The sequence below is a fragment of the Phalacrocorax carbo genome, chromosome 13, assembly GCF_963921805.1.
Source record: "Phalacrocorax carbo chromosome 13, bPhaCar2.1, whole genome shotgun sequence".
In the NCBI taxonomy this organism is placed as follows: domain Eukaryota; kingdom Metazoa; phylum Chordata; class Aves; order Suliformes; family Phalacrocoracidae; genus Phalacrocorax; species Phalacrocorax carbo.
In genome coordinates, this window is record NC_087525.1 from 8708741 (window position 1) to 8733900 (window position 25160).

At 38.4% G+C, this 25160-nt stretch overlaps 1 protein-coding gene across 3 annotated transcripts in view; it reads left to right on the plus strand.

Moving 5' to 3' along the window:
* The window catches only part of RHOBTB1 (Rho related BTB domain containing 1), a 54576-nt gene extending 29620 nt beyond the window's left edge, over positions 1-24956 (plus strand). For 2 of the 3 annotated variants that reach the window (XM_064464757.1, XM_064464758.1), the window contains 7 exons: positions 12755-12940; positions 14687-15654; positions 16083-16201; positions 18573-18723; positions 20445-20533; positions 22043-22148; positions 22660-24956. In XM_064464757.1, the coding sequence (XP_064320827.1) occupies positions 12755-12940; positions 14687-15654; positions 16083-16201; positions 18573-18723; positions 20445-20533; positions 22043-22148; positions 22660-22829 (1789 nt within the window). In that variant the 3' untranslated portion in view covers positions 22830-24956. Of the gene's footprint in view, positions 1-6771; positions 6828-12754; positions 12941-14686; positions 15655-16082; positions 16202-18572; positions 18724-20444; positions 20534-22042; positions 22149-22659 lie in introns of all 3 variants that reach the window. The other variant, XM_064464759.1, reaches the window with a different exon arrangement.
* Positions 24957-25160: the final 204 nt, after the last annotated feature.

Consider the following 25160-nt stretch of genomic DNA (forward strand, 5'->3'; position numbering starts at 1 on the left):
TACTACACTACATTTCCTTGAACAGCCTGCTAAGCTCTATCACAACTGTTGTCCTATTTCAAATTTTAAAGAACATGCCCCAAAATGAGATTGTTGTTTTACAAAATTGAACATCAGCATTCCCTGCCTGTATAGGCAGTGTATGATATAATTGCCTAACAAGCAACTAACAAAGAGAGATGTTGGGAAACATCACTCGTACTCAATGAAATATTTACTTTATTAAATCCTGTGATGTTGAATGGGCAGCTAACCTCTTGAGAGCAGAACCAATTTCATGAAAGGTTTTTCTTCTATAGGTATCAAGTGCCTGCTAGTGAATTGATTAAACCTGGAAATTCTAAAAAAAAAAAAAAAAGTAATCTAGATTTTTAGATTTTTCCAGCATGTACAATATAACTTCAGGATAGTTTCAACAAGGACTGAAGCCAGTGATAGTTATTCAATTTTGTTTAATGGTAATTAGATCTGGCCGCAACAGAACAGCTGAGTAACAGGCATTTGAATACACGTATAATGAGAGCAGATTACCTGTATAGGGCAAATACTGAGCTGAAGATGGATTTTGGACAGATATTTTCATAACTGACATTTGAGTGAGGTCTCAGTCCTTGCACTTTTTTCACCTTTTGAAATTTTTCATATTCTTTTCATATCTGTTTCAGTCACTGCAGATGATCAAACTTCCATAGACATTTTTTTTTTTTTTCCAGCTGGGAATGCCCTTTGTTGAGGGTCTGTCCTAGCTTTGGATTCCATGTTGCCAAAATGTACTGTCTTACTGTTTTTATCCTCTCTGTGCTACCTGATGAAACAAGTGACCTTGAAGGATGACAGCCTTTTCTATTCTCTACCCCTTAGAACTGCTGGAGAGGGTTCTGTTGGTTGAATCCACCAGTTAAATTTTCACACTGTAAAAGTCCATGTGGCAGTTTGGACAAACCCTCCTTTGTACATAGCACTGTGTTAGTTATGTTTTCAGAGCCATGGATTACCTTGAATTTTGTGTCAGGAGCTAAAGTAGCAACACATCTGGGCTGCACAACCTGTACCATTTATAAATCAGTTTGTGAGTGAGAGAGGTTACTGACTTTATGGTAATATTGACCTTAATATTAGTGCCACTTAAGTATGGGAATACATATTGTTTTACCTTTTGGCCGCATATGGAACCTTCTTTAATAAATGTGGATGTAACTTCACATTTCCACTAATTGTTCCTCTTTGATGTGGCCTCCTGATATTCGGCAACAGATACTGTGTCACTGAGAAGATTACTAGAGATTAGGAGAACAAAATCAGGCATGTTCTGAACTCTGATCCCATGTTTACTGACAGGACGGACGGGAGAGGGGGGAAACAACATACTTAGATTCTAATCTTGAAACACCAAAAAAGATGTGAATAACTTGAGATCTTGTGGGATTAAGCATACGAACACAGTGATTCATTTGTGATGTTAGCAGAAGTGAATCTATGTAGAATTGGGTTTGCTATACCTTGATTGACTTAAAAAGGCTGTTCTGGAAACCTGCTGTTCTACTAGTGGTTTTTCTGCAAGTCTGTTAATGCAGAAAGTAACTCGAAACTCTAAAGAAACTATTTTATAAATAGAATTTCAGTGTAAAATTTCCTAATTGTAAGTACTGATTAGGTACTTCATTATTTCAATAGGTTTTAATGTTTCATTTAAAACCAATTGTTTAGTATTGTATCTATTTTAGCAATTTAAAAAGAGATTTCCAGTATTGAATGTTCACATTTATAGGAACTGATTTTAAATCACCTCTGTACATTGAACTACAGCCTACTCATAGCTGAGTCAAATCTTGCAGTACAGTGAAAGACGTATTTTATGCCAAACTGCTCAAGGCTACATCTACAATTGCCCCATGTTTCTGATGGTGTGAAGGATCATATAATAATATAACCCTTTGGTTCCCTTCAAAATTTTTTTATGCATATGTCCCCTGTGTAGGGGAAGGCTTATTTCAGCCAAACACTCAGCCAAGACCTCTAATTGTCCTAAACGTGGTGTGACAAGAACCAGCAGGTCATTAATCCACCTACTGCTTGTTGGAAAAGATTGTTCCATACAGTTTTAAAAAATGTTACATAAATAGATTATAGATGACAGGGTGAACTGGGACTTGCAGCAAAGATAAATCCTTCTTAATTTTTTATTTTTCACAGATAGAAACATGAAAGGAGGATGACAAAAAGAATGTGTTTTCCACTATTGTTGTGTGACAGAAACATATTTGAATGCCACTGAGGATGGAATAGTTAATGTTTCTACTGCCATCCTTTAAAATGAGAGTATGGAGAGTGAGATCCAGCTTGCATTCTGCTGTGCGGTGTTTAGTTTAATAATCACAGTCCTCCAGGAGCTTTGGGAAGCAGTTCCTGACAGCTTAAGGGAGGGAGGGGGATGTGGCTGGAGAGACTTGTGGAAATATTTGCTGCAGTTTTATAGTATGAGGGTTTTTTTTCCTTAAACTAGAGTGTGTGTTTTAGTTTTGGAAGTATCCTGTTCAGTTCAGCTTAGGCACTATGTGATGCCAAAGAGTCATTTGTTGATTTTGTCCCACCGGGTTTTGTCTGATGCAAAATCACTCCAAAATGTTGTAAAGTGACAATGTCTTTGTTATGATTAGCGTATTGGTTTCCAGCTTCTAGTCACCTCTTTGTTTAATAACAGTCTAGTCTCAGTGCTATTGTATTCTCTAAGCCTGCAAATAAGGTGGGAACTTCATATAAAGCTCAAGTTGTTACTAGGTACCAGTTTCCCTGGGAGGCACAAAATTGCATGAAAACATCTTAATTTTCATTTCAACTTGTCAGGATGCGCTATTCTTTATCCTCCTGTCCAATCTGGTTTTGAATGACAGTGTCAACATCGTGTTCAAAGTAATTCTGAAAGTAAAATGGGAAAAAGACTGGCTTGCACTATTTTTTTTTCCTTTTGCATCCTGGTTTTGTTCAGGCAAACATGCGTGACTACAATTTGATTAATATCCTGTATATCCTGTTTTTTTTATACGTGCAGCTCTAGTATGGGTAAACATGAGTAGAAATCTGCAAAGAGTTAATTCAGTCCCAATGAAATATTTATTCTCAATACCATGGATGTGGTTTGTCAGCTAATACAGCCAGGATGATTTATTTACTTGCAACTTCAATATGAGCTGTAGACCAAACAAAATCTGTTCATACAGCATGGACAGAAAACAGCTTTTTCTATCGTGACTTAGATATGTGAATGAGCCTTGCTGTGAGACTGCTGACAGAGCCTTCTAAAATATGTTTAGAGTATTTCCTCTGTTGTGAATGGATTTCATAAGCCCTGTGGGTATTGTATATACACAGAGGAACACATGCATTTGTCTTTTTCTGTGTGATTACAATTCCCTTAACCAGTTACTTCAATGTAATTGAATCCATAGAAGTATACCTTCTGAACGCTGCTGAAAAGGGTCCATGAGAAGAGGGGTTTATCACTGATATTTGAAGACTTCCACCTATCTCTTTAGGGTTGTTTTGTTTCCTGTTTTTTGTTCTTAGAGAACAGCGATGATGATATTTCTATAAAAACAAAACCCAGGTAGCTTTGATGTAAAACAGTATTTGTATTAAGCAAATTCAATGAGATTAGTGGTGGTGAGGTAGGTGTCTTCACAGAGTGACTCGGTTTGCCTTTAGTTAGATCAGTTCCCTCTGTCACTCACTGCCTGTGCCTAAGCTGAGAGTGGGCCAGCAGCTACTCTCCCTTCTTCAGAGAAGGTCCAAGGTTTCAGAAGTGCTTTGAATGAAAGCCCAGACTTTCCACTGCAGTCTTGCTATCCTTGTTTCTATGTTACAATAATTCTCCTCCTTCCACGTACCTTGCAAGCCATCTCCTGGCGTGGGTTGGAGGGGATCATCAGAAATGTGTCTTCACAGCAATAGCACTTAAGAGACATAAGACAGTCTTGTGCTTTGTTAGCAAAGGGTCAGCCAGTGGGTTATCCAGTTGTTTTCAGATGTCTCCCACCTTGGCTGCTTCCTTTTGCTATGTTTTGCTGCCACAAAAAAGTGATATGCAGTATCTTCACATCATCTTCAAATACCAAAAGTTGTGAGCCTCCCCATCTATTTTACAGTGGTTTATAAGCTATTTGGTTCATCATCAAGCAATCCAGAAGAACTCCTGTAAAAAAAAAAAAAATTATATTTGTTATGAGTTTTTTTTCCTTTTTTGAGTTTGACTCAGATCAGCCCCAAGAAAGACTAGAATAAGCAGAGAGGTTCACAGAAATAGATTTCTCAAGTAATTGTATTCTGATATGGTGTGTGTATGACTAGTTTTTTCTTCTTTTGTTAACTACATTAACATTTGAGGCTTTTTCACTCGGTCGATGGGAAAGTGTATGCTTTATATGCTTAAGCCAGTGAAATTAATGCAGATCTACTACTTTTCTTCTCTGCATCACACCGTGGTTCCATATTGTGAGTAGAAAGAGGTTGCTATGGAATTGCTGTTAGGAATCCTTCCTTCTTTAAAAAGGTATGTGCCAAATGACTGTTGGGGGTGTCTGAGGCTCAACTTGTGGTATGTGTAATCAATCCATAATAGACACCTGTAACGCTTTAAGCTTTCCTTGACTGGAGTGAAAAAGTATGTATCAAATGTTATTTGTGGTATTACATAATTTTCCATTTTCCTTGCTCTCCTAAATCAGTGGCTGAGTAAAGAGGGCATCTGGGCTCCATCCTAAAAGACTGCAAGGCAACATCGTAATATTTTGGAAATGCTAAACCTGAGAAGTGACTTTCCATCAAAATCTTGATCTTAGTGAATTATTTCTTTGTGAATAGGTGTTAGGTGAATTTCTTGAGCTGTTTTCTGCTCCAAGGGTCTCGGGATCTCAGTCTGGATTTCCTCATACGTATGTCAGACTATGTAAACCACTCTGCACAACCAGATATAACTGTTTTAAACTGAGTTCTTATCAATACCTTTGTGACATCAACTTGCCAGTTAAAATTTCTTGACAGTTTTTTCAAAATACAAAAAGAGGAAAAGGCAGTTTTGGTGATAGCCAAAGAAAGTAAAAAATATGAAAGTCCATATTTTGTCCCCAGAGAAGGAGATGCATCTGGCATCTGTTAATGCTCAGTTTTCATGTCTTCTGTGACTTCAGAAGTCACTCTCATACTGGATGAAAACCAAACCCTATCATTCTTTCATATTCTCTGGCTTTTCGCCTCCTCCTTTGTCCTGTTCCTGGCTTCCTATCCATGTTCTTTATTGGTATTTATAAGGAATTTTGCTTTTACTGAATTTTAGGACCTAGCTTTGGATCTTCCTTTTTTTTTTTTCTTTTCCATCATTACATCCCTCGCCTACCTTGAAATATTTTTTTTTAAGCAAATCTCTTGTTACTTCTTTTAAACTCAATATGTTTTCCTAGTTGATCATTGGTTCCTGAGTTTTTTAAGAGGATGGGTCCAGGAGTAAAGAAATGGTTCATTTCTTCTTTTGTTTATTCTTCTGCAGTATCTTTGATTAAAATTCGTTGGTTTTCTGTAGAGAGGCAGCTGTAGTTCTTATCTGTAAGCTGCCTCCTTTCAATAACAGAAAATAAGTTTGAAAAGCCCACCTTTCCCTATGTTTCTGCTTTTCCACTCTTTTGTGAACTTATTTCTCATTATTTCATTTTCTGACTGCTGTCTGGAGCCAGCAGTAGCAATGAGCTGATATGTCTTACAAAAGCGCTTTTAGCTATATTTTTCTCAGTCCCTTTGTATGTTACTGTGAGTTTTGGTGTTTGTCCCGGATTGATTGGATGTGTTCCAGCTAGCCCTGTACCTTCTTCTGCTCTATCATTTTCTTTCATCTTTATCCATTGATTTGGTGTTCAGGCTTTGTGTCTTACCTTTATAAACCCTGACTTTGCATGCGATACACAGAATATTTCGGCCTCAATTAACTATCTCTAGAATCCAATTTACCATAGAATTTTTGTTCCTGCGTTAGAAATGCAGTAATTGAGATCTCTGCTCCAGGGAAGGGGGAAAAGGCATATATTGGTATGTTATGATGGATGTGTATACTGCAAACATACCTGATTCCAAAGAGAGTTTTACTGACTCTACTGGCACAATTTGACCCAGAATCATGCTAGGGTTACTTGCAGGCAGCCTGTTTCAACTGCGAACTTCTATTTAGCACTAAGGTGGAATTTTTTCATATGTAAATGCTGAACCAGAATTATGGGTGAATTTACTCCTTATAGTCAGCGATAAAATGAAACAAATTCCAAGACTCTGTAAGCAGTCCTTTAAATTAAAAATAAAATTATTTTCCTCCTGTTACACTGCTCCACACGGCTTTGCCGTTCTTTTTACCATTACCGCTCGTCAGGCATTTGTACAATAAAAGTAGCTCTTACATGTTTCTGCAGTGGAAAATGAGATATTTTAATCATTCTTTGCGATATCAAAACATTTTTTGTCATTCTCTGTAAATGCATCACTGTTTTCCCATGAGTACCTCAAAGAAAATAGAAGATATTTTAAAATGCTTAACACTTAAGAATGATATATTATTTGTAAGGAATGTATGGGAAAACTCTCTCCACTTTTGAAGCACAGTCTTGAAATATGCAGTTTTCTTAAAGGAAGCTTTATCTTCTTTTTATTATTGTTGTTTCCTACTAAAAATGACGTTACAGAAATTTTATAAATAGATCTGCATGCTACTTACCACAAAATCTGAATATATTTCAGGGCATTTTGACAGTTTCGCATATTACACCAGTACATAAGAAGCTTCACTGCTGTCGGTAAAGTATAGAACTAATTGATTCTCCTGCTCACATCCAGGGCGCTGCATGGTCTTGCCCTGCCTAACCGGGATATCTTCAGTTCTTCACATGCCAGGCACCCCCTGCATTTCTGTTTTCCTAGCCTCTCATCTGTTTTGAGTGTGTGTGCATAAGTCTTCAGGTCATTTTGTTATGCTTACCAGTCACTTAATGAATTTCTTGTCATTTCATGTGATGGCTGCAACTGCATTTACTAAAAACTGAGTCCACTTCAAACATCATCAGCCTTGCTTATCTGCATAATTTTTTTTTCAGCTCAGTGAGATGCATGCATGAAAAATTTTGTATAACTGAGTGAATATCTCTCTTCAAAATGTATCTGGAATGACATGGAGATGTAGCAGGGTTTTGTTAAGCCATAGATGAGATTCTCAAGTTAGTTCTTAGATGGCCTTCTCCTGCCTGAACCTACTGTGTTTGGGAACTTGGGAGCTGGTATTTGCACTCAGGCTGCTGCCCTACACAACCTTTCCTTTCAGGTGGTTGAAGGACTGTGCGGGTGGACACTAGAGATAGCTCCTGTCAAATTCTGCTCTCAAGTGGGATAAGTGCAGCTGTGATGCAGGTCTCTGAGGAATCTTGGGAAAATTATGGGAAATGTATAAAGAACAAAAATGATGGCAGAAGGAGTAAAAGCAAAACAACCTTTTGTTGACAAATAAATGTCTAAGGATTAGCTGTTCTGGTAAAGTCAAGAGTCTAACAATTTGGATCAACCTCTACCAAAGTGTTTGCTCTGTAAAATTCTAATAGGCTCCCGTACTTCAACCTTGCTTCTGTCTAAAAACAGGGAAAAATAAAGACTATAATAAGATAAATCCACTGGGGGGGGGGCGGGATCCTTCCTCAATCCACCCCCAAGTCTATTCTTAAAGTTTGGTTTATTTAATATGTGCAACAGATTTTTTTTGTCAACCAAAATGTAAGTTGTCTACCCTTAAACTGATTCTGTCAGATTTAACTCCTGGGTCTCATTTAAGCTCTCTAAAACAAAATATGTACTTTTGGCTTGTTCTCTAGAAAGACAAGAAGATAGCATGGCAGTGCAGTTCAGTCTTTCTCCTTTTCCTCTGTCCCACTCCCTGCATCGATTTCCAGATCAGAGATGTCTCCTCTTCACATTCTGTATTCCTCACAGCTTTATTTCTTCCCCTTTCCAAACCCAACAGTATTATTCTATGACTGTATGGCAAATGATACCCCTTACACATGACCAGCAATTCTTGCGTGCAGCAATTTTCCCCAGTAACTCGTAAATTATAAACTAGAGGGAACAACTTCCCAGGTAATGCAGTGTGTACATTTCAGAAGGCAGCCTGTTTCTTTAATGAGACATAAACCCATGCTAGTGTATAAGCAGACAGACTACAGTTTATAACTCGATTCAGACTATGAAACATTAAACTTTTAAACACACTTGCCATAGAATATATGAGGTGTCATTTAATATTGCTGTTTCCTTGAAGTTCTGTCTAAAATAAGAGTATTAGTGAAGATGGAAAATGAGTAGCAGTTTCTCGTTGAGAGATGGATCAGCAATGTGGTGTGTAGGTACATCTGCAGTGCAGCTCATTACACCAGCTCTGGGACACACGTCGCATGTAAGCAGATGAGTCTTTCACAGTCTCTGTCCCAAACCAGTGGAGTGCTCTGTTACTCCGAACAGCTCTACTTAGAAAACATTAACTTTTCTGATGCTTCGAACAGCTCCATCAGAAAGGCTTGTTACATAGCTAATATCTCTCTTTTTCTCTCCCATCTCATGAGTTTCTCGTTGTAGTGATTGCAGAGTAACTTCCAAATGGTTACAGTGGTTACCTGAAGCTTGACTACTGCTGAAGCCTGAGATTGATAATTCAAAGTTGTCTTGCTTTGTCATTGCTATACTGCTTGCTTTTTGGCAGTGGCTTGGACTGCTCTCTGTACATCTGATACAGTTCATAACTCACGCTAGGAGCCTACAGGATGGCAGCACACCATGTGCTGATCCCTGCCACAGATTGGGTTGTCTAGAGGGTTCCTTTTCATTCTCTGAAGTCTAAAAAGGGGTGGTTGCTTCCATCAAGAGTCCTTATCCAAGTTTGGGAAAATACTGCTGAATGCATTGAGGTAATACCTACGTTAGGTAGATGGGTTCCTTCTCAATATAGTGCTAAGGTTCTTTCTTTGCCCACAGGAGCCTCCTATAGGAAGTCCATATCTATATTTAGACTAAGCTGGGCTGACTTCAGATGTGTATGTTTTGCATTAAGAATTACTTCTGTGACTCCAAGGGGAGCATTTGAAGTGCTTTTATGGTGCTCTTACACTTTAGTGCGAGACTCCGATGCAGGAGTCTGGTCAGCCAGGAAGTGACAAACGTGTGAGTGGTGGTTCCCTACAGCTGAGGGATTTGTTCCCCTTCTCCACCTGCCAAGTCCCACACATTTACATTGCGTTCTCCCCTGTTTGGAGCCCCAGTGAGCAGAAAGAAACCTGTTTTCTTACATTAGTGATGCAGAGTGTTTCACTGGTGGTTGATCATGTGCTAGAGCAAGTCGCACAGGAGTTGAGTTTTGGTGATACTTGAGTATGTTCAGATGTTTCAAATACTAAGAGTAGATGATTCACAGTTTTTTTCTGATAAAACTCTGAAGAGCAGAATGTAAGAATAAATGAGTTAAGCATTTCCAACATGTACCACTGAATCTACAAGATAGTGTTGGATACCCAAGCTACCATTTCTCTGTGCTGAGTTATTTGTAATACTTATCTTTGTTTCTTGTGATGCTTCAGTATCAAACATCAGTATATGCAGGAAGTGTATGATTACACTTTCGTTGTGTTTAACAAAGGTAGATGCGAGCAGTACCTTATCTATTGCCTATTTCAGTTGGATGGTGCTCTAGGAGGAGTGTGACGGGGAAGTTCTGAAGCACGTTTTGGTATTCAAGTCTCTGGAAATGTTTCTTGAATCGTTCCTCAATTTTACTAGGAAATAGTAATGAAATGTCTTTTTAGAAGAAAGCAGCTTGTATTTGTGAATATATTGCTGCAGAAAGAAAGAAGAAAGCAGAAGTAAACCTGATTCATCCTTTCTCATCCTCCAAGTACCCAAACTGCACAAAAATGGCAATAAATTGGAATTTTTTTAAGTCCTGTCCTTTTATGTTCCCTGAGAATATTAAAATAACATTGGTAAATTTTTAATGTTTGGGAAATATTAATACATTGTTTTAACCTGACAGGTTCTGGCTTTTATGAACAAGTGTCAAACCAAACTTTATACTGAGGCGTTAGCAAGTTGTAAATGTGCCTTTGACATTAAAAGGAATTGTAGGTATTTTAATTAAAGTTTCCAAAGCATAGTTTTCCCCAAATGTTCATTCCTATGTAGACAGTTCATCTTCCTCATATATTACTGTCTCCAGTTTGTGCTGGTAGTGTAAATCATGCTTATGACTTGAATGAAAACTTAATTTATTATGATAAGGTGGATGTGTTTTGCGAGCTTGCAGACCCAGGTGTGGTGCTGGTTCAGCGTGCGAACTCTGTCACTACCCAGTGATTTCTCATCCATCCTGTTTATGGCACAGGGCCATTTATTTCTCCCAGTTCAGTATAGAACTCTAGGATATTCATTTTATGGGGAAGTCCAGGTTTTAACACAGGATAAATAATATGCAAATCATACTTTTTTACCTCTTTATTCTGTTTTTCACTTCATTCAGAAGGCAGTAGGATGGAAATGTCACGTTAGTGCAACACTATGTGTGTTGTGAGTTATGGGTAAAGAAACGAGCTTTCCCCGGCTCAGTTTTATGGTGGCTTAGGGAAGGTCAGAGGTGATGAGTTGCTCAAGAGCTACATGGAGCTCTGTGGCAAAAACAGGAGACTCTCTTGGCAAGGGCTGTAACACACGCAGAGCTGTGCTGGGGCCGATCTGCTGGATAGTCTGTGCCTGTTCTGTCAAAGGAAATAGATCATCGCTGGCTTTTCTCAGGAGCGCGGATGTGTGGCCAGCCCGGCATCGGTCAGCAGCCGCAGGGGAGCTGTTGTCATCTCCTGCCTGCAGACTCCTGCTGGAGCTCTGTTTCCTTTTGGCCTTCTGAGAGATGTGATTTGTGTCTTGTGGTTTGTAGAGTCAGGGGGACTGGATACTCGTGATGGCAGTTACGTGGCTTAGGTATTAATTTGTGAAGGGTGCAAGACAGTCTGTCTCTCTAAGATGCTTAGAGTTAGGACCAGCCAGACAGCCAAGGCTTGCCTCTCAGGCAGTCCTGATGATCTTGAATTAAACAACAATTGACCAGATTAGGGTATGTGTAACACAATTGAGTTTTATCCTAGCTGTACATTGATTCCTCCTATCTTGGAGCTAAGCAAATGTCTGCTGCGGCCTAGGTTTTACTCTTATGTGACCTTGAACAGAGCAAGTTTGGGTTTAAAGGGTAATTTCTTCAGTTATGTAGAAGACTGCTGTGTTAGCTGCTTACCTCGTCATTGTTTAGTAGATAACTTTCCAGTTTGAAAAGGCCTTGTTTCTAGGTATGACAGATGTGTTGCAGTTTATGTAAGATACAAAGTTGGAGCAGGAGCATTTCTCTTGCATTATATTTATGCTAACAGCAGTACCTGTGTTGTATGCAGCTATCTTTAGAAATGGTCTTGCTGGATATAACTGTGCCCTCAGTGAAATGTAGAAAGCAGCAGTACTGAGGAGGTATTTCATTATTTAAAAAGTGAATGTTAAGACTCACTGCTGCTGCTCTGTACGTTACACAAACTGCAGACACAACACATTTGTGCTAAATTAAAGAATACTAGAAGTGAGATAGACATGGTATTACTGAGCTTATCCTGCTGACAATTTTGTAGCAATAAGTTGCCTCATCAAAATGTCCCCCGCAATTTTTCTTAAGGGTTTCAATTCAACTTTTTTCTTCTTTTCTTTTTTTCCCCATGAGAGACCCAAGAGCTTAAGAACTGTTTTGTAACATCCCATCCCAGTTTATAAATAATGAAATTGCCCCAAGTTAGGAGTGCCCTGAGACGAGTATTCACGCATTTCTCTGCCCTAGTGTGCTAGCTCTGACAAGAGTTAGGTGGTGGTTTAGTGGATGAACTGTCAACCTTAATCCTCATACTTGAAATTTATAAAGCGAGTTTATTTAGTGAAGTACTTTATGTTTCCTTAAAACCTTTTAAAGCCTGCAAATATTGTCATGCTTTGATTTAAGCCACTCTCCTATTCTACACTTCACTGAACTTATATTCATCATAATGTTTATTTTTGCTTATATTGTAGAAGTGGTCATTCTGCAGTAATTTACCCTCTAACAGGTTCTTTATTAAAGATATTAGAGAATTGCTGTGCAAAGTGCATTGCAAGAGACCACCTCAGTATCTAAAACGGTGCGGTAAAGGTATTTCTCCATGACAAGTTCAGAAGCGATCTGTGTCTGCCTGTGTGGCTGTTCTGAAGTTTTGCATAACCCCTTTCTAATTCCTAAGCGCCAATGACACTTGAATTGCAATTTAGGTGTCCAGTCAGCAGAATTATTTCTTGAGCGATCACAGCCTGTGAATAACTGCAGTGTAAAAGCAGAGAATGGCAAACCCTACCTCCCTTCTTAGTTGTCTCTTCAAATGTGCAGGGACCTCTCTGCTCAGAGGGACAGTGCTTCCTAGGTATGTGGCTTTGTGCTCCCATGCTTTTGTGGTGAAATGTGTAGCTTCTGTCAAACCTCTGCACGAACAACATGTATTCTGACATCTGGGTGCCAGCGCATTTTTCAAAGTGTAGAGTGGACTAACTTTAAGGTCGAGTTATGAAAATAGGTGAAGCTGCAGCAGAAAGCATGTTTGTTGGTTTTTAATTGGTTATTCTCTTGTTACTTTTCTAGGTCTGATGTAGTTGTTCTGTGCTTTTCAATTGCTAATCCTAATTCCCTGAATCATGTGAAAACAATGTGGTATCAGGAAATCAAGCACTTCTGTCCTCGCACACCTGTCATCCTGGTGGGCTGCCAACTAGATCTCCGCTATGCAGATCTTGAGGCTGTTAACAGAGCCAGACGGCCTTTGGCAAGGTAAGGTTTAAACAAAAATATGAATTAAAAAAAATCACCTTGGTAACCAGGTACAATACTTTCAAAAGAGAAGTGAAAGAGCCTGGTCGTCTTTTTTTATAAAATGAGAATATATATGCTTCCTTCTTTTTAATTCTGTCGTCTGAGTTGGTTAGTTCTTTAACACATGCAGGTATTACGTGTTTCCCACAATATTTTTGCACATTGGACATCTAAACTTGTTTGGATGCCTGAACACTACAATAATAAAGAGACAGTAATGGTTCCTGGAGGTTTTTGTAGATATCTTTCTCCATGTGAACATGTGTATCATGTCCTACCGTCGCTACTGTCAGGTACTGTTCTAAACTGACAGATCCTACTCAGGTTTTCTTAATTCTCAATTATTTTTTGTAAGTGTAATCCTAGATCATGGCAGAAAACAAAGTGGTTACAAATGAAATTTGAGATTAAAAGAGAGTTTGGGGTCATTCTGGAGAAGCTTTGCTTTTCCCAGATACAAAAGACAAGCATTCACATGTTTGGGCAAAACAGTCCCACAATTACCTACTCAGTTCTGATCTCCTTTCATGTGAATCTGAATGAAACCAGATTCATGGAAATAATATCCATGATCTTGTAATTAAAGACTGTATTATAACAGATTTCCATAAAGTAATTGAACTAATATTACATGGGCTCTTAGAAAACTTTGCATTGCATTGCATTACATTCAAATTCTTGATTCAGTAACACGGTTTTCCTAGGTTTGTTTTTTTATTCAACATTTTTTTCATTATGTGGGTGGGGTGGGCTTTTTGGTTGACTCTTTAAAAGGGAAGGTTTTTTCAGAACTCAAAATTCTTCTTTGGCCCTAATCTTCCTTTCTGATTTCACCATTAATAAACTTTGAATCAGTACTCTGCATGTCTAGCACAGACTTGTGCCACCTGAACTGATTATTAGCTGGCAACCAAAGCAAGCTGCTGTCTGGAGTGTGTTAAGTCTGTGCCAGCATGTGTCTGCCCAATATGGTATGCTCAGAGAACACGCTGTTGGGTCATGTCTTCTGGTGAGATGATTTTTTGTTGGGAAAATGGATCCTAGCCCAGACTTTTTTTCTGGTTGGTTTTACCCTACGTCGTGTATTAGAGCTGCTCTGAAAATTCATGAGTTCCTACGCAATGCTTCTACAACCAAAACGGGCCTATCTCTTGAAGTGTGTGTTCAGTTACACTTTTGTCATAGGCTGCTATTATTTTCTTGAAAAAGCATAAGCTTAAGATATATTTCTCATTTCACATTTAGCTATATTTGTGGGATTTCTATGTCATGATAATTTCCATTTGAGTTTAAATGATGGATACAAAGAAAGATACTGACAGAATATCTGAGCAGAAAGGGGAGTTAGCTTTTTTAAATAATGAAAGTTCTCAAGCATCCTATCGACTTTTTTACTGTAAATTTCCCTTTAATAGAGAGAAAGCTTGCTCCATTTTGTGCAAATGATTTCTACATATTTCTCCTAACAGTGCAAAGACACTACCAAACTTAAACAAAATTACAAGTATGTGCTATTCTAAAACTCTCTGGAGTCATGGTGGTTGATTTCCAAAGGGCTTTGTTAGCTTAATTTTATATTTTGTTTCATTTGAGGGATATGTATCTCAGAATTGGTGCTGAGACATTTTGTAAGATTCCATGCTTTCTGGAGTAACTTTGTGATGATTGTTGTATGTGAGAAGGTTTCTTTCTGTTTAACCCTAGGCCGATAAAAAGAGGAGACATTTTGCCACCAGAAAGAGGCAGAGAGGTTGCCAAGGAACTTGGGATACCATACTATGAAACCAGTGTATTTGACCAGTTTGGGATTAAAGACGTGTTTGACAATGCAATTAGAGCTGCCCTGATCTCCAGAAGGCACCTGCAGTTCTGGAAATCTCATTTGAAGAAGGTCCAAAAACCTTTGCTTCAGGCTCCATTCCTACCTCCAAAAGCCCCTCCTCCGGTTATCAAAATTCCTGAGTGTCCCGTATCAAGCATGAATGAAGCTGGATATTTATTGGACAGCCCACTGTGTGCAGATGTTATGTTTGTTCTCCAGGAGCAGGACTACATTTTTGCTCACAAGATTTACCTAGCTACCTCCTCTTCAAAGTTTTATGACCTTTTCTTAATGGAATGTGAGGAAAGTCCAGACTTGGATGAAACACAGAGTAATAAAGAAAATGCAAATAAGGATGTTCTGACAAGTCACCTTGAGACAAATGGTGACGGTGATGAGCTATCCTTGAAATCTGCTGATGTTAAAATTCCCCCACCAGAAAGTACTGACTCTTTAAATGTGCTAGAACCCGAACCTGGTGAAACAAATTCTGCAGCCAGGTCTCTGTCATCCTGGGGTAAGGGGTTTGTTAGTGTGCATAAGGAAATGCAAGTGAATCCTGTCTCGAATAGGATGTGTCCTGTAACTGTGGTAAAAATGGATTCATCTGTGCAGGCCGGACCTTTTAAAACTGTTTTGCAGTTTTTGTACACAGGGCAACTGGATGAAAATGAAAAAGATCTCACAAGACTGGCTCAGATTGCTGAAATCTTGGAAGTATTTGATTTGCGAATGATGGTGGAGAATATTATGAATAAAGAAGCCTTCATGAATCAAGAGATTACAAAAGCATTTCATGTCAGAAAAGCTAATCGGATAAAAGAGTGCCTTTGCAAAGGGACATTTTCTGGTAAGTAAATAAATGCTTTAACAGGAAAAGCAGTAATTCTTTTCTCATTGGTGTTACCATCACTTCACAGGTTTCAAAAACTGTGACAGCTTACACTGTTATGAGAGGAGGGATGAGCCCAAAATTATAGTGTTCCTCAGGGCCAACTGTTCCAACCTGGGATTCTGCAGTGTAATTTCTCAAAATCTACACACAAGCTTTTAAATAAGTAACCAAATTTTCCAAAGTGTTGAATGTCCAATATCCCCCTTTTAAGTGAGGCTTTTTATTTATCTATATAAAATGCTGAAGTTATTTTTGAGGTGGGGGTCTTGGGAAGTGAAAGGCGTCCTTGGTTAACAATGTGCAAGTGAAACATACATTCTTGAGACACAGTTTCACTTTAAACACAGACTTGCAGCATGCATCTTTCTTTGTTCCCACGGCAGATGTGACATTTAAATTGGATGATGGAACCATAAATGCCCACAAGCCACTGCTGATCTGTAGCTGTGAATGGATGTCTGCTATGTTTGGAGGATCATTTATTGAAAGCTCAAACAGTGAGGTATTTGTCCATTTTTGTCCATTTTGCTTATAATGCCTGATGGGTTTAGGGTGATAGAAGCATAATTTTGTATCTATTTGCAGGGTTGTGATAACCCCTTGAATGATTCTTTATTCTTCCCTTGCAGACCTTGGATGCTTTTCTTCTTAAGGCATTAAATTATGATGCCTGGGAGGATAACATGTTTTCTGCAAGGCATGAGGCTTCCTCCAATGCTGAAGCATGTGTTTAAACCTGAAAAATATTAAATATGGGGGAAAAAATTAATATGGATTTGTGAATTTCTCTAAAATAAGTTTTAAAGTTGTGTGAATATATAGTTATGTGATCAGAAGCATTGCAAAGAATACTTGGAGCAAGGGCATTGAGGAAGGAATTAAAGGGGAAAAAAGGTTAAAGTACACGGAGCATTAAACTGGAAGAGAGTTTTACAGTACTTCAGTAGAAACTAAGCTCAAATTCTGTAGTGCATCAACTTGTCCTCTTGAGTAAAGCAGATATAAAGTACAGTATAAAAGATCTCAATGCTTTGAATTACGATTTTGCAGCAGAAGCCTTGTATTTTCAGGGTCTGTTTTTCAAATTCTAAACACTGCTAGTATTTTTTTCTTGTGTCTTATCTGTACCCAGGTTTTGATTTTTGTTTTGATTTTTGTTTTGATTTTCTTGTTCCTTTCCATACTTACAGTTCTTATTTATATGAGGAGTTCAAGGGTTTTGTGTTTAATAGTCTGGAAGATTCTGTTCTATTTAGATTTTTCTTGCTTCTTCTAATACAGCTGTAAACGTAATTCCTTTCCCAGAGGCATGCTCAACAAGTGGTTCATTAAAAATACATAGTTTTGTTCTAGTAAGCAACACTTGGCAATGAAGAATATACATTTATTTTCTACCAGCCTATTTTTAATGATCAACTTAACTTAGTTCATCTTTCCAATTTAAAACATTTAGCTTCCATTTTGTAGAGTTCAAAGCATTCAATAATGCTTTTGCAATTTTAAAAATAAAGGTAGATATGAATTGAATGGTTTCGTTTGACTGGTTTATAAAAAATAGAACCATCTACTTCTTATTACTTTTTCTGTGTTTGGGACACAGCATTTTATAAACTCATTCACCGAATTTACAGTTTCCTGCACTAACAAAAATATATTAATAATGAATGAGTTTCACCACTTGCTCCTCTTGGAGAAGCGAGCTGCTTCCCAGAGTGGCTGATACGCATAAGAGGTTCATGCTTCAGCACTAACAGGTCTGGGTTCGAATCCCAGCCATCAGGCAGAGCTGAAAGAAAAATGCACAAGCCGTCAAAGGTTAACAGCCAGCTACATGACAACGATTAACCCCCTTCTAGCAGGAAGTATGTGCTGACTGCTACCAAGCTGTCAGGTTAAGTTGCACGTACATTCAATTCCCCACCATAATTTTATTATTCTGCTCTGCTATTTTTTTTTTACTGCAAGTTCTTCAGAATACCACAGAGCATTCTTCAGTGCCAGCACCTCTTGAGTTATGAACATGTGCATTAAAGTGCCAATTAATGGGATTGACTAGCGTGGGTACTAGAAGCGGACTTACCTGTCACAACCTTGAGACCCGCAAGAATCAGTTTTACCCTGTTCTTTGGAGAAGTGATCATGTGTGCAAACTGTAGTTGAGATGCTACAGTGATAGGTTACAGGGAGGCTTTCTAAGTCTCCTTCCTCTTCTTTTAGGCTTCCCTGCAGAAAGTGGAATCAGGGTTACACTGGTGAGAAATTAGATAGCTTTTGCCTTGGTCTTAGTAGTTTCATTACATGGTGGTTACACTTAATTACACGTGTGTGGCAGAAATGGTTTACATTTCCTTTGCCTCATTTCTTCAGTTCTCAGTCCCTTCCCAACCATCACTTACTTGGATAATTGGATTATTTACAAACAGACTGAGAGGGGTGGGGATTTTGTTATCCTTTGTTTTCTATTATTCTCAGAATGCCCAGAATATTCCTTGCCAGGAACATACAGATTGCATTCCTCAAGAAGTCTACCAAGGGAGGTTTGGCATGGGAAGTGCTCAGTGGCTTTATGTACCCCACAAAACTGTCCATTTGCAGGCTAGAAAGCATTGAACAGATTCGCTGTTTGATGTGGATCCAATTCTAGAAACTTGGTAGAGTTGCTCGTATGTAAATCTGACTCTAGATATGCTTACCTGTTGGCAGCTTCTTGAACTTTAATGGAAAATTTATTTTTTGAAAAATGTTTACCCTGCATTTCTAAAATGACCTGAAGAGAAAAAGAGACAGTCCAGCAAAGTGACAGAAGTGAAATATGGCCTCTATATGAAAATGCCTTCATTATTAGGGATGCTTTTCTTATATATCTTTTCCAGGTAGTTCTTCCCAACATAAACAAGACATCTATGCAAGCAGTTTTAGATTACTTGTATACCAAGCAACTGTCCTCCAGTCAGGAACTGGACACACTTGAGTTAATTGCATTGGCAAATAGGTTTTGCCTTCCTCACCTGGTTGCACTAGCAGGTAAGACTTTGTGGCCTTGTCCAATGCAGTGTCGTCTTCAACAGGTGAAATGTGTTTTGATGGTTTTGGAAAGCACAGGATTTTCTCAAGTGTCATGGAAAATAAATACTTTTTTCTGAAAGGGATATTATAATACAAATTGATATTTTCCCTTAGAAAAATGTGTTTTCCTTTCTCTTGCCTTTTTTAGTTTTGTGCTAAACCACTTCAGAACATTGAAGTATTCTGTTCTTTGAAAACAGAAAGAGTAAACCTTCTCTTTAGCATTGATATAATGTCTGTGGTTTGTAAGATCCATTCTGTTGCTGTTAATTTACCTGAAAACAGGATGGACCCCAGGCTTTCCATTACATAAAGAATGAGGTGTTCTATTATACATTTCTATTCAAAGACAGTAACTGAGCCAATTGAAAACTGATCTAGATTATCATGATTTTTAGAAATGCTGTCTGGATCCTTTCTCACTGCCTAGATGGGAATTGGATATTTTGGTATATACATGGGGATGAAAGCCTTACTTCGAGAAGAAAAACTTTTCAATCACATATTTAGAGAAAAACTACAGGATAGGTTACTACTTAATTTCAAACTTAAATCCATACACACCCCAGACCTCTGGGGTTTGGGTTTTTTCATTTATTTGTTTCTCTCTATGTATGTAACTTGGCATTGTTCTGAAGACATGGCCAAGGCCAAAACTCAGAGACAGATGAAGCAAAGCTACATGTATTTGCAGGACAACATTTATGCAGAATTTCATCACATACCAAATCCTAGTTCTCCTTCAGTTGTGCATCAGGACTGTGTACCTCATCTTCACTGGTTCTGACAGAACAAATCTTTATTGTTTGATTTTTATATGCACATTTTAAGTGAACTCTTGGTTATTTTTTAAGTAGTTTCAGCATAAACGTACATATAGTATTAAGAATATTTAATTCTTGATGATTAAATTTTGAGTCCAAAGGTGATTGCCAACAACGGAACCCAGTAGAATCAAATCAGCTGACAACATTTCCCAAAGAACACTCAAATCTCTAAGATTCTAGGAAATAGTTAAGGAAACTGTTGAACTGAGGTGACTTTTGGGGGGGAACCGGTCAGCCTTTATCTGGATCTCTGGGAACAACTAATCTGAGAATCTGAAGAGGGCCTGAAGTGAACTTTTCTATATCGGTGTTGTGCGTAAAGTCATTAATCAAACCGCAGTGCAAGTGCACTGTTGCCTAAAAACTTGGCTATTGCTTTTGTATTATCTGAAAGAGACAGCTGATCCATATTTCTAATTTATATTGAATATTGCACCCATCCATTCTGCCAGAAAGAGACTAGTGGCTGCTGAACTTTGCCCTTCTGTAAGTGGTTATTAATTGCAGGCTCGTTTTCTTTAAGAAAGAGATAAGAATTGTGTGTGAAACCAGAAATAGATAGTTTGGGTTGAGGCAAAGGGAGAAATCCTTATATGGACTGTGCCTCACTGGAGCAGGACAGTTTATACCTGTGATGCAGAATCTCCAGCCACAAGTCTAAAGTCCAGAATTTGACTTCATCCAAAACAGAAGTTGCTTAGGATACCTGGATGAATATGCCACTTGCATAATGCTAGAGTTAACACTAGGAGGACAGAGAACACGCCTTCTTGGTTCTTTGTTACTTGTGGTTGATCTGACCTTGAAATGTGACTGTTTCCCATGTGAGTGATGAGTTTTCTCCTGTAACAGAACAGCATGCAGTACAAGAGCTGACAAAAGCCTCCATGAGTGGCATTGCAATAGATGGAGAAGTACTGTCCTATTTGGAATTGGCACAGGTCAGTGCACGCTGTTTTTTAAAGATATTCTGGCCAACTGAAGGACTTCCTTTTAGCACCTTACTGCTTCTGAGCAATGCTTCTAAGTGGCTCAAAGGCTTCAGTCCTGAGAGTGACTGACAATAAAACTTAGTTTTATCGTATATTTTAAAGAGTTTTTTCCATTAGTTCAAAGGTGAAATGACCATTTAAGTAATCTTGGAGGAGCTGTCTTTCAAATTTATATTTTAGTTTTTCTTAATCGTGGAGTTCCCAAGCTCCATGTTCTCATGGCCATGCTTCAGTAACATGAAATGCAATGTAATGAAGCTGTTCAGCTTTGTAACGGTGACTGATTCTTGGGTTCCTTTCAATTCAGTTCTTGTAGCTATATTTAGACTTGTATTGCAAAGGCAACATATTTTTTTTTTTTATTCTTAGACTCAACTCTTAGGCTGGCTACTCAGAGCCAGTCATCTGATAGTTCAGAGGGAGTGCAAATCCTACTACCTTATGTTCAAACACATTTCAGTGTTTCTTGAGGCCCAGAATACATGAAAAGAGAGCCCTCAGCTTGCAGTTAAACTGCACACCTCTGTTTTCCAAAAGCAGTGGTACAGCACTCTCCCAGATACAGTACAAGCTAAAATATTTTTTAAATTTTATCATTCTTGATTTCACACTAACGATGAGTCTGGCTGCAGCTTAGTTTGAAGTCTGGGCTTTAAGTGGCACTGAAATACAACACAAGCTGGCCACCATGCAAGATTTCCTGCAGCTGCTTTCAAGTGCCTCTCTTGGAATCCCTATAGTGCTATTGCAAAACCAGGACTGAACCCCTTCCAAGAAAAGGCAGCTCACTTCACTTCACTTCATTTTGATCTTATGAAGGGTGTTTTTTTTTCTTCTCCTGGTTGAAGACAGAGGTAATATATTTAACTACTGTTAGGATATCCTCTGTGCCCAGTACCTGCATCAATATGATGTGTTTATAACCTGAGAAGATTACAGTAGACAGTCAGAATGCCAAAATAGATACACATGCTATACAATCTGACTTGCATTATAGCTTTGCTTCCTTACGACCATGGGAAGTTTGTACAAGGTTTTGTATTGAGCTTTCAGTAATGCCTGAGTTCTGTCAATAAGCACAGCTTTCCAGGGAGTTACTTCAGAGCAGGGTTTGCAGTAACTGATAGAGGTATATGATTGGTACGGTCATACCACAAAATTCAGGTCCAGCATACCGTGGGTTCAGATCCTGTGTGGGACTGAGTGCAGTTTGCCAGATGCTGTGCATGCTAAGCACCTATTCATGAGCCTTTTGGGCCACTCGTCGTTCAAGCAGATTGTGCGACAAGGTCTAGGGCATCTAGAGGCTGCTTCAGCCTCAAAAGCTCCCCAGTATGCTTGAGACAGTGCTGCCAGATACAATCTGCTGGGGAACATTCTAGCTTTAGTTGTTAATTGGGGCTGCAAAATGAATGATAACCTCAGGAAATGGAATAAGCTCTTTGTTTTTCTTTACAGTTTCACAATGCTAACCAGCTGGCAGCTTGGTGCTTGCACTACATCTGCACCAATTACAACAGTGTTTGCTCCAAATTCCGCAAGGAAATCAAAGCTAAATCTTCAGGTATGGGCAATTTTCCTCCCTAGTTTTCATGAGGCTTCCCCTTCTTCCTCCCCACTCAGTTGATTAAACATGAAGACAAAGATGAGCTCAGATAGTTAAGCCATGAGACTCAATCTCTGTGCTATCTTGGTTAGCATTCATAAATTCTTCTTATCTGTAAAGAAAGGTCATAATCATTAGCCTGATTCCTGGGCAAGCATTATGTTCCATACCTATTTCAGTGATGCTAAAAGGAACAGAGCTATTTTCAGGCTCCACAATGAAAACTACATTCTGTAAAGGGCTTGCTTTTTTACACTCTTTGATGGACTAAGGCCTCTTGAATGCAACAGTTTCAAAGCCTTTTCGCCCTGTAAGGAAGGCATATGAGGAAACTGGGGGAATCCCCAGTAAGCCAGCTAACATAGAGACTGGATAAATGGTTAGCAGCGTAGCTTTTTGCAGACATTTCTGGGATTTCTGTATCTTATTGGCTTGTTTGGGGACTTTCAGATTGTTTCTTTTTAATCAGATAATCAAGAATATTTTGAGAGGCATCGCTGGCCGCCTGTGTGGTATTTAAAGGAAGAAGATCACTACCAGCGAGTTAAAAAAGAAAGAGAAAAGGAAGACATTGCACTGAATAAACATCATTCAAAGCGGAAGTGGTGCTTCTGGAATTCCTCTGCTGTAGTTGCCTGAAGAAAGCAAATAAGTGGAAATCCATAGCCAGTGTCAGAAATTAGTCTTATTGTTAGAAATAAGATGTAGTTCAGGTTTTCAGGAAACTTTGTTCCACGTGTGCATTTATTATTGCTAGGGTCAAAAGCACAAGCTCACTGAAAGTGAGCCTGGAACAGCTCCTCAAAGTCATATGTATATTTTTGGCTAGTAAGCAGATAAATGTCTACCATTATTACATTTCCTTTTCTACAGAAAAAAATCCATCCAGCATTAATGTTTCAATCTCCAGTTGGGAAATATTTTTATACTGTCTGGTGCATTTTGTTCAGATAAAATTCTGGATACTGTTTTATTTTACAGACCACAAAATAACCATGTAGCAGCTTTGTAATTAGATTTTAACTATTTTTACTATGCGAGTACAGTGAAATAGACAATCTTCAGTCATAAGAGACAGCTTTTAGAGTATCTCCTAGAAAGTCATCTTAGGAAAAAATCTAGTTCCCTAGTATAGGTTGTCTTTTTTAAACGAAGTACTGTCCACTGGTAATATGATTAGATGGTTATTTCCCCTTTCTAAAGTAAAGGGTTAGAATAAGATCCAATAACTGCAAGATATAGAGTGCTTGATCTTTGCTCAGCTGAATAATAGGCAGTGTAATTCCCTGTTCAACTGCAGGCAAATGTATTTCTAATATTTGCCATGTAAGTGCAAGTAATTATGACTATGTGGGCCATGTGAAATCTAGTGATTCTAAATATTCAGAGGTTTTATATGTCTAGATCAAAGAGAATATTTCTAAAATCATTTAGAAGGGCTTATTAATTTATATCCTTATACAAGTATGGATCTGAATACAAAAGCAGTTATGCTGCTTGCATTTGAATTACTGCATGGCAGTTACCTTGTTCTGTGGGATCTTAACCACGCAGCCATTCCTCATGCTGAATTCCTTTTTGCTTCAGTGCAAGCAAACGAAAGGGCTGCAAAAACACGTAGGAGTTATCTAGTGTTACAGCATTTTGTAAATGAAGAAGGCTTTTCACACACAAGATCACTTCAGTTTGATCCAAATTGTTTTATAGCTTTTCCCAGGTAGAACTCAAAATGTTAGATTATTTTGAAGTAGATCGTATATTTCCCCTGGAAGTAGGTATTTCCAGAAAGCTGGGGGCAAAATGATGGCAGAAAGGCAGGAATTCTGCACAAATGGTGCAAGGTTAAAAAAAAAAGCCTCGAGTGTTTTCAAATAGCCTTTGCGCTTATGACTTTTTATCAACCATTACTCTAAAGCTGCAGTGTTACACTAGATTGCATAAGGATGAGAGCTTTTTTTAAAAGACCAAAACTAAAATACATAGACTGTAGAACATATACATGCAATCCTGTACAGTGTCTCAGGCACAATTCTGTAACCAAGGTAGTATTGTGTATTACATTTGTTAATATTGTTTTGTGCTGGCAGCTCAGCATACCAATGTGAAAAGCTGATTCTTTGTGGTTTTTTCTGTATTCAAAGGCAAGGCAGTACAGTCACCCCAGTACTGTAGGTCAGGAAAGGCTTTGGACTGAAAGCCATATACACCTCTACATATTTGCATTCTGAATGGACTAATTCTCAGCAGATGCTACTGCAGGAGAGTAGGAGCCACCCAGCATGGAAGGAGATGCTGCTCTACAAACTCTTATAAGGAAAGCAAGCGACAGATTCCTACCCCTGTAAGATTCATCACCGTATGGTGATAAAGAAGGGCTATAAATGATGGTTGCAAATATGTCTCCTTAATTCTTGGTCAGTGATAATGTATATTGTGGAGGAGAAGAATGAATGAGAGAACACATGTCAAGACTAAGATGAGATAAATACCTGTTGTCATAAAATGTTAACCAGTCACATTTTAAGTAAGTATTGCTACTAGGTTTTACACAACCAAAGCTACTGTATGATTGTAATCTTGCCAAACTGTAATGGATATATAAATGAACCTGAGGTATATGCAATAATATCCAGTTGTGCTAGTTATCAGCTACTATAACCAAGTGGCTGGTTCATTTGGTTAATGCCGTCTATGGCCTTTAATCTTGGTGGTTATTTTGTGTTTTTTATTTTGCAAAAGAAGTCAATAAAACTGTTTAGTTACAAATTGTCTCCCAGCTCTTTGAAGAAGCTTCCTAAATTTTGGATTAGGTGTCGCCCTTTTTGATGCTGCTTATAAGCACTCATTTGTGGTATCATTCATTGAATTTTACCAAACTGGTACTTGCATGGCATATTAATATTTATGGTTGGGAATGTCACAAGGAAATCCTACGGTGTTTATATAGGATGGAAGGTTGGTGCTTGTCAC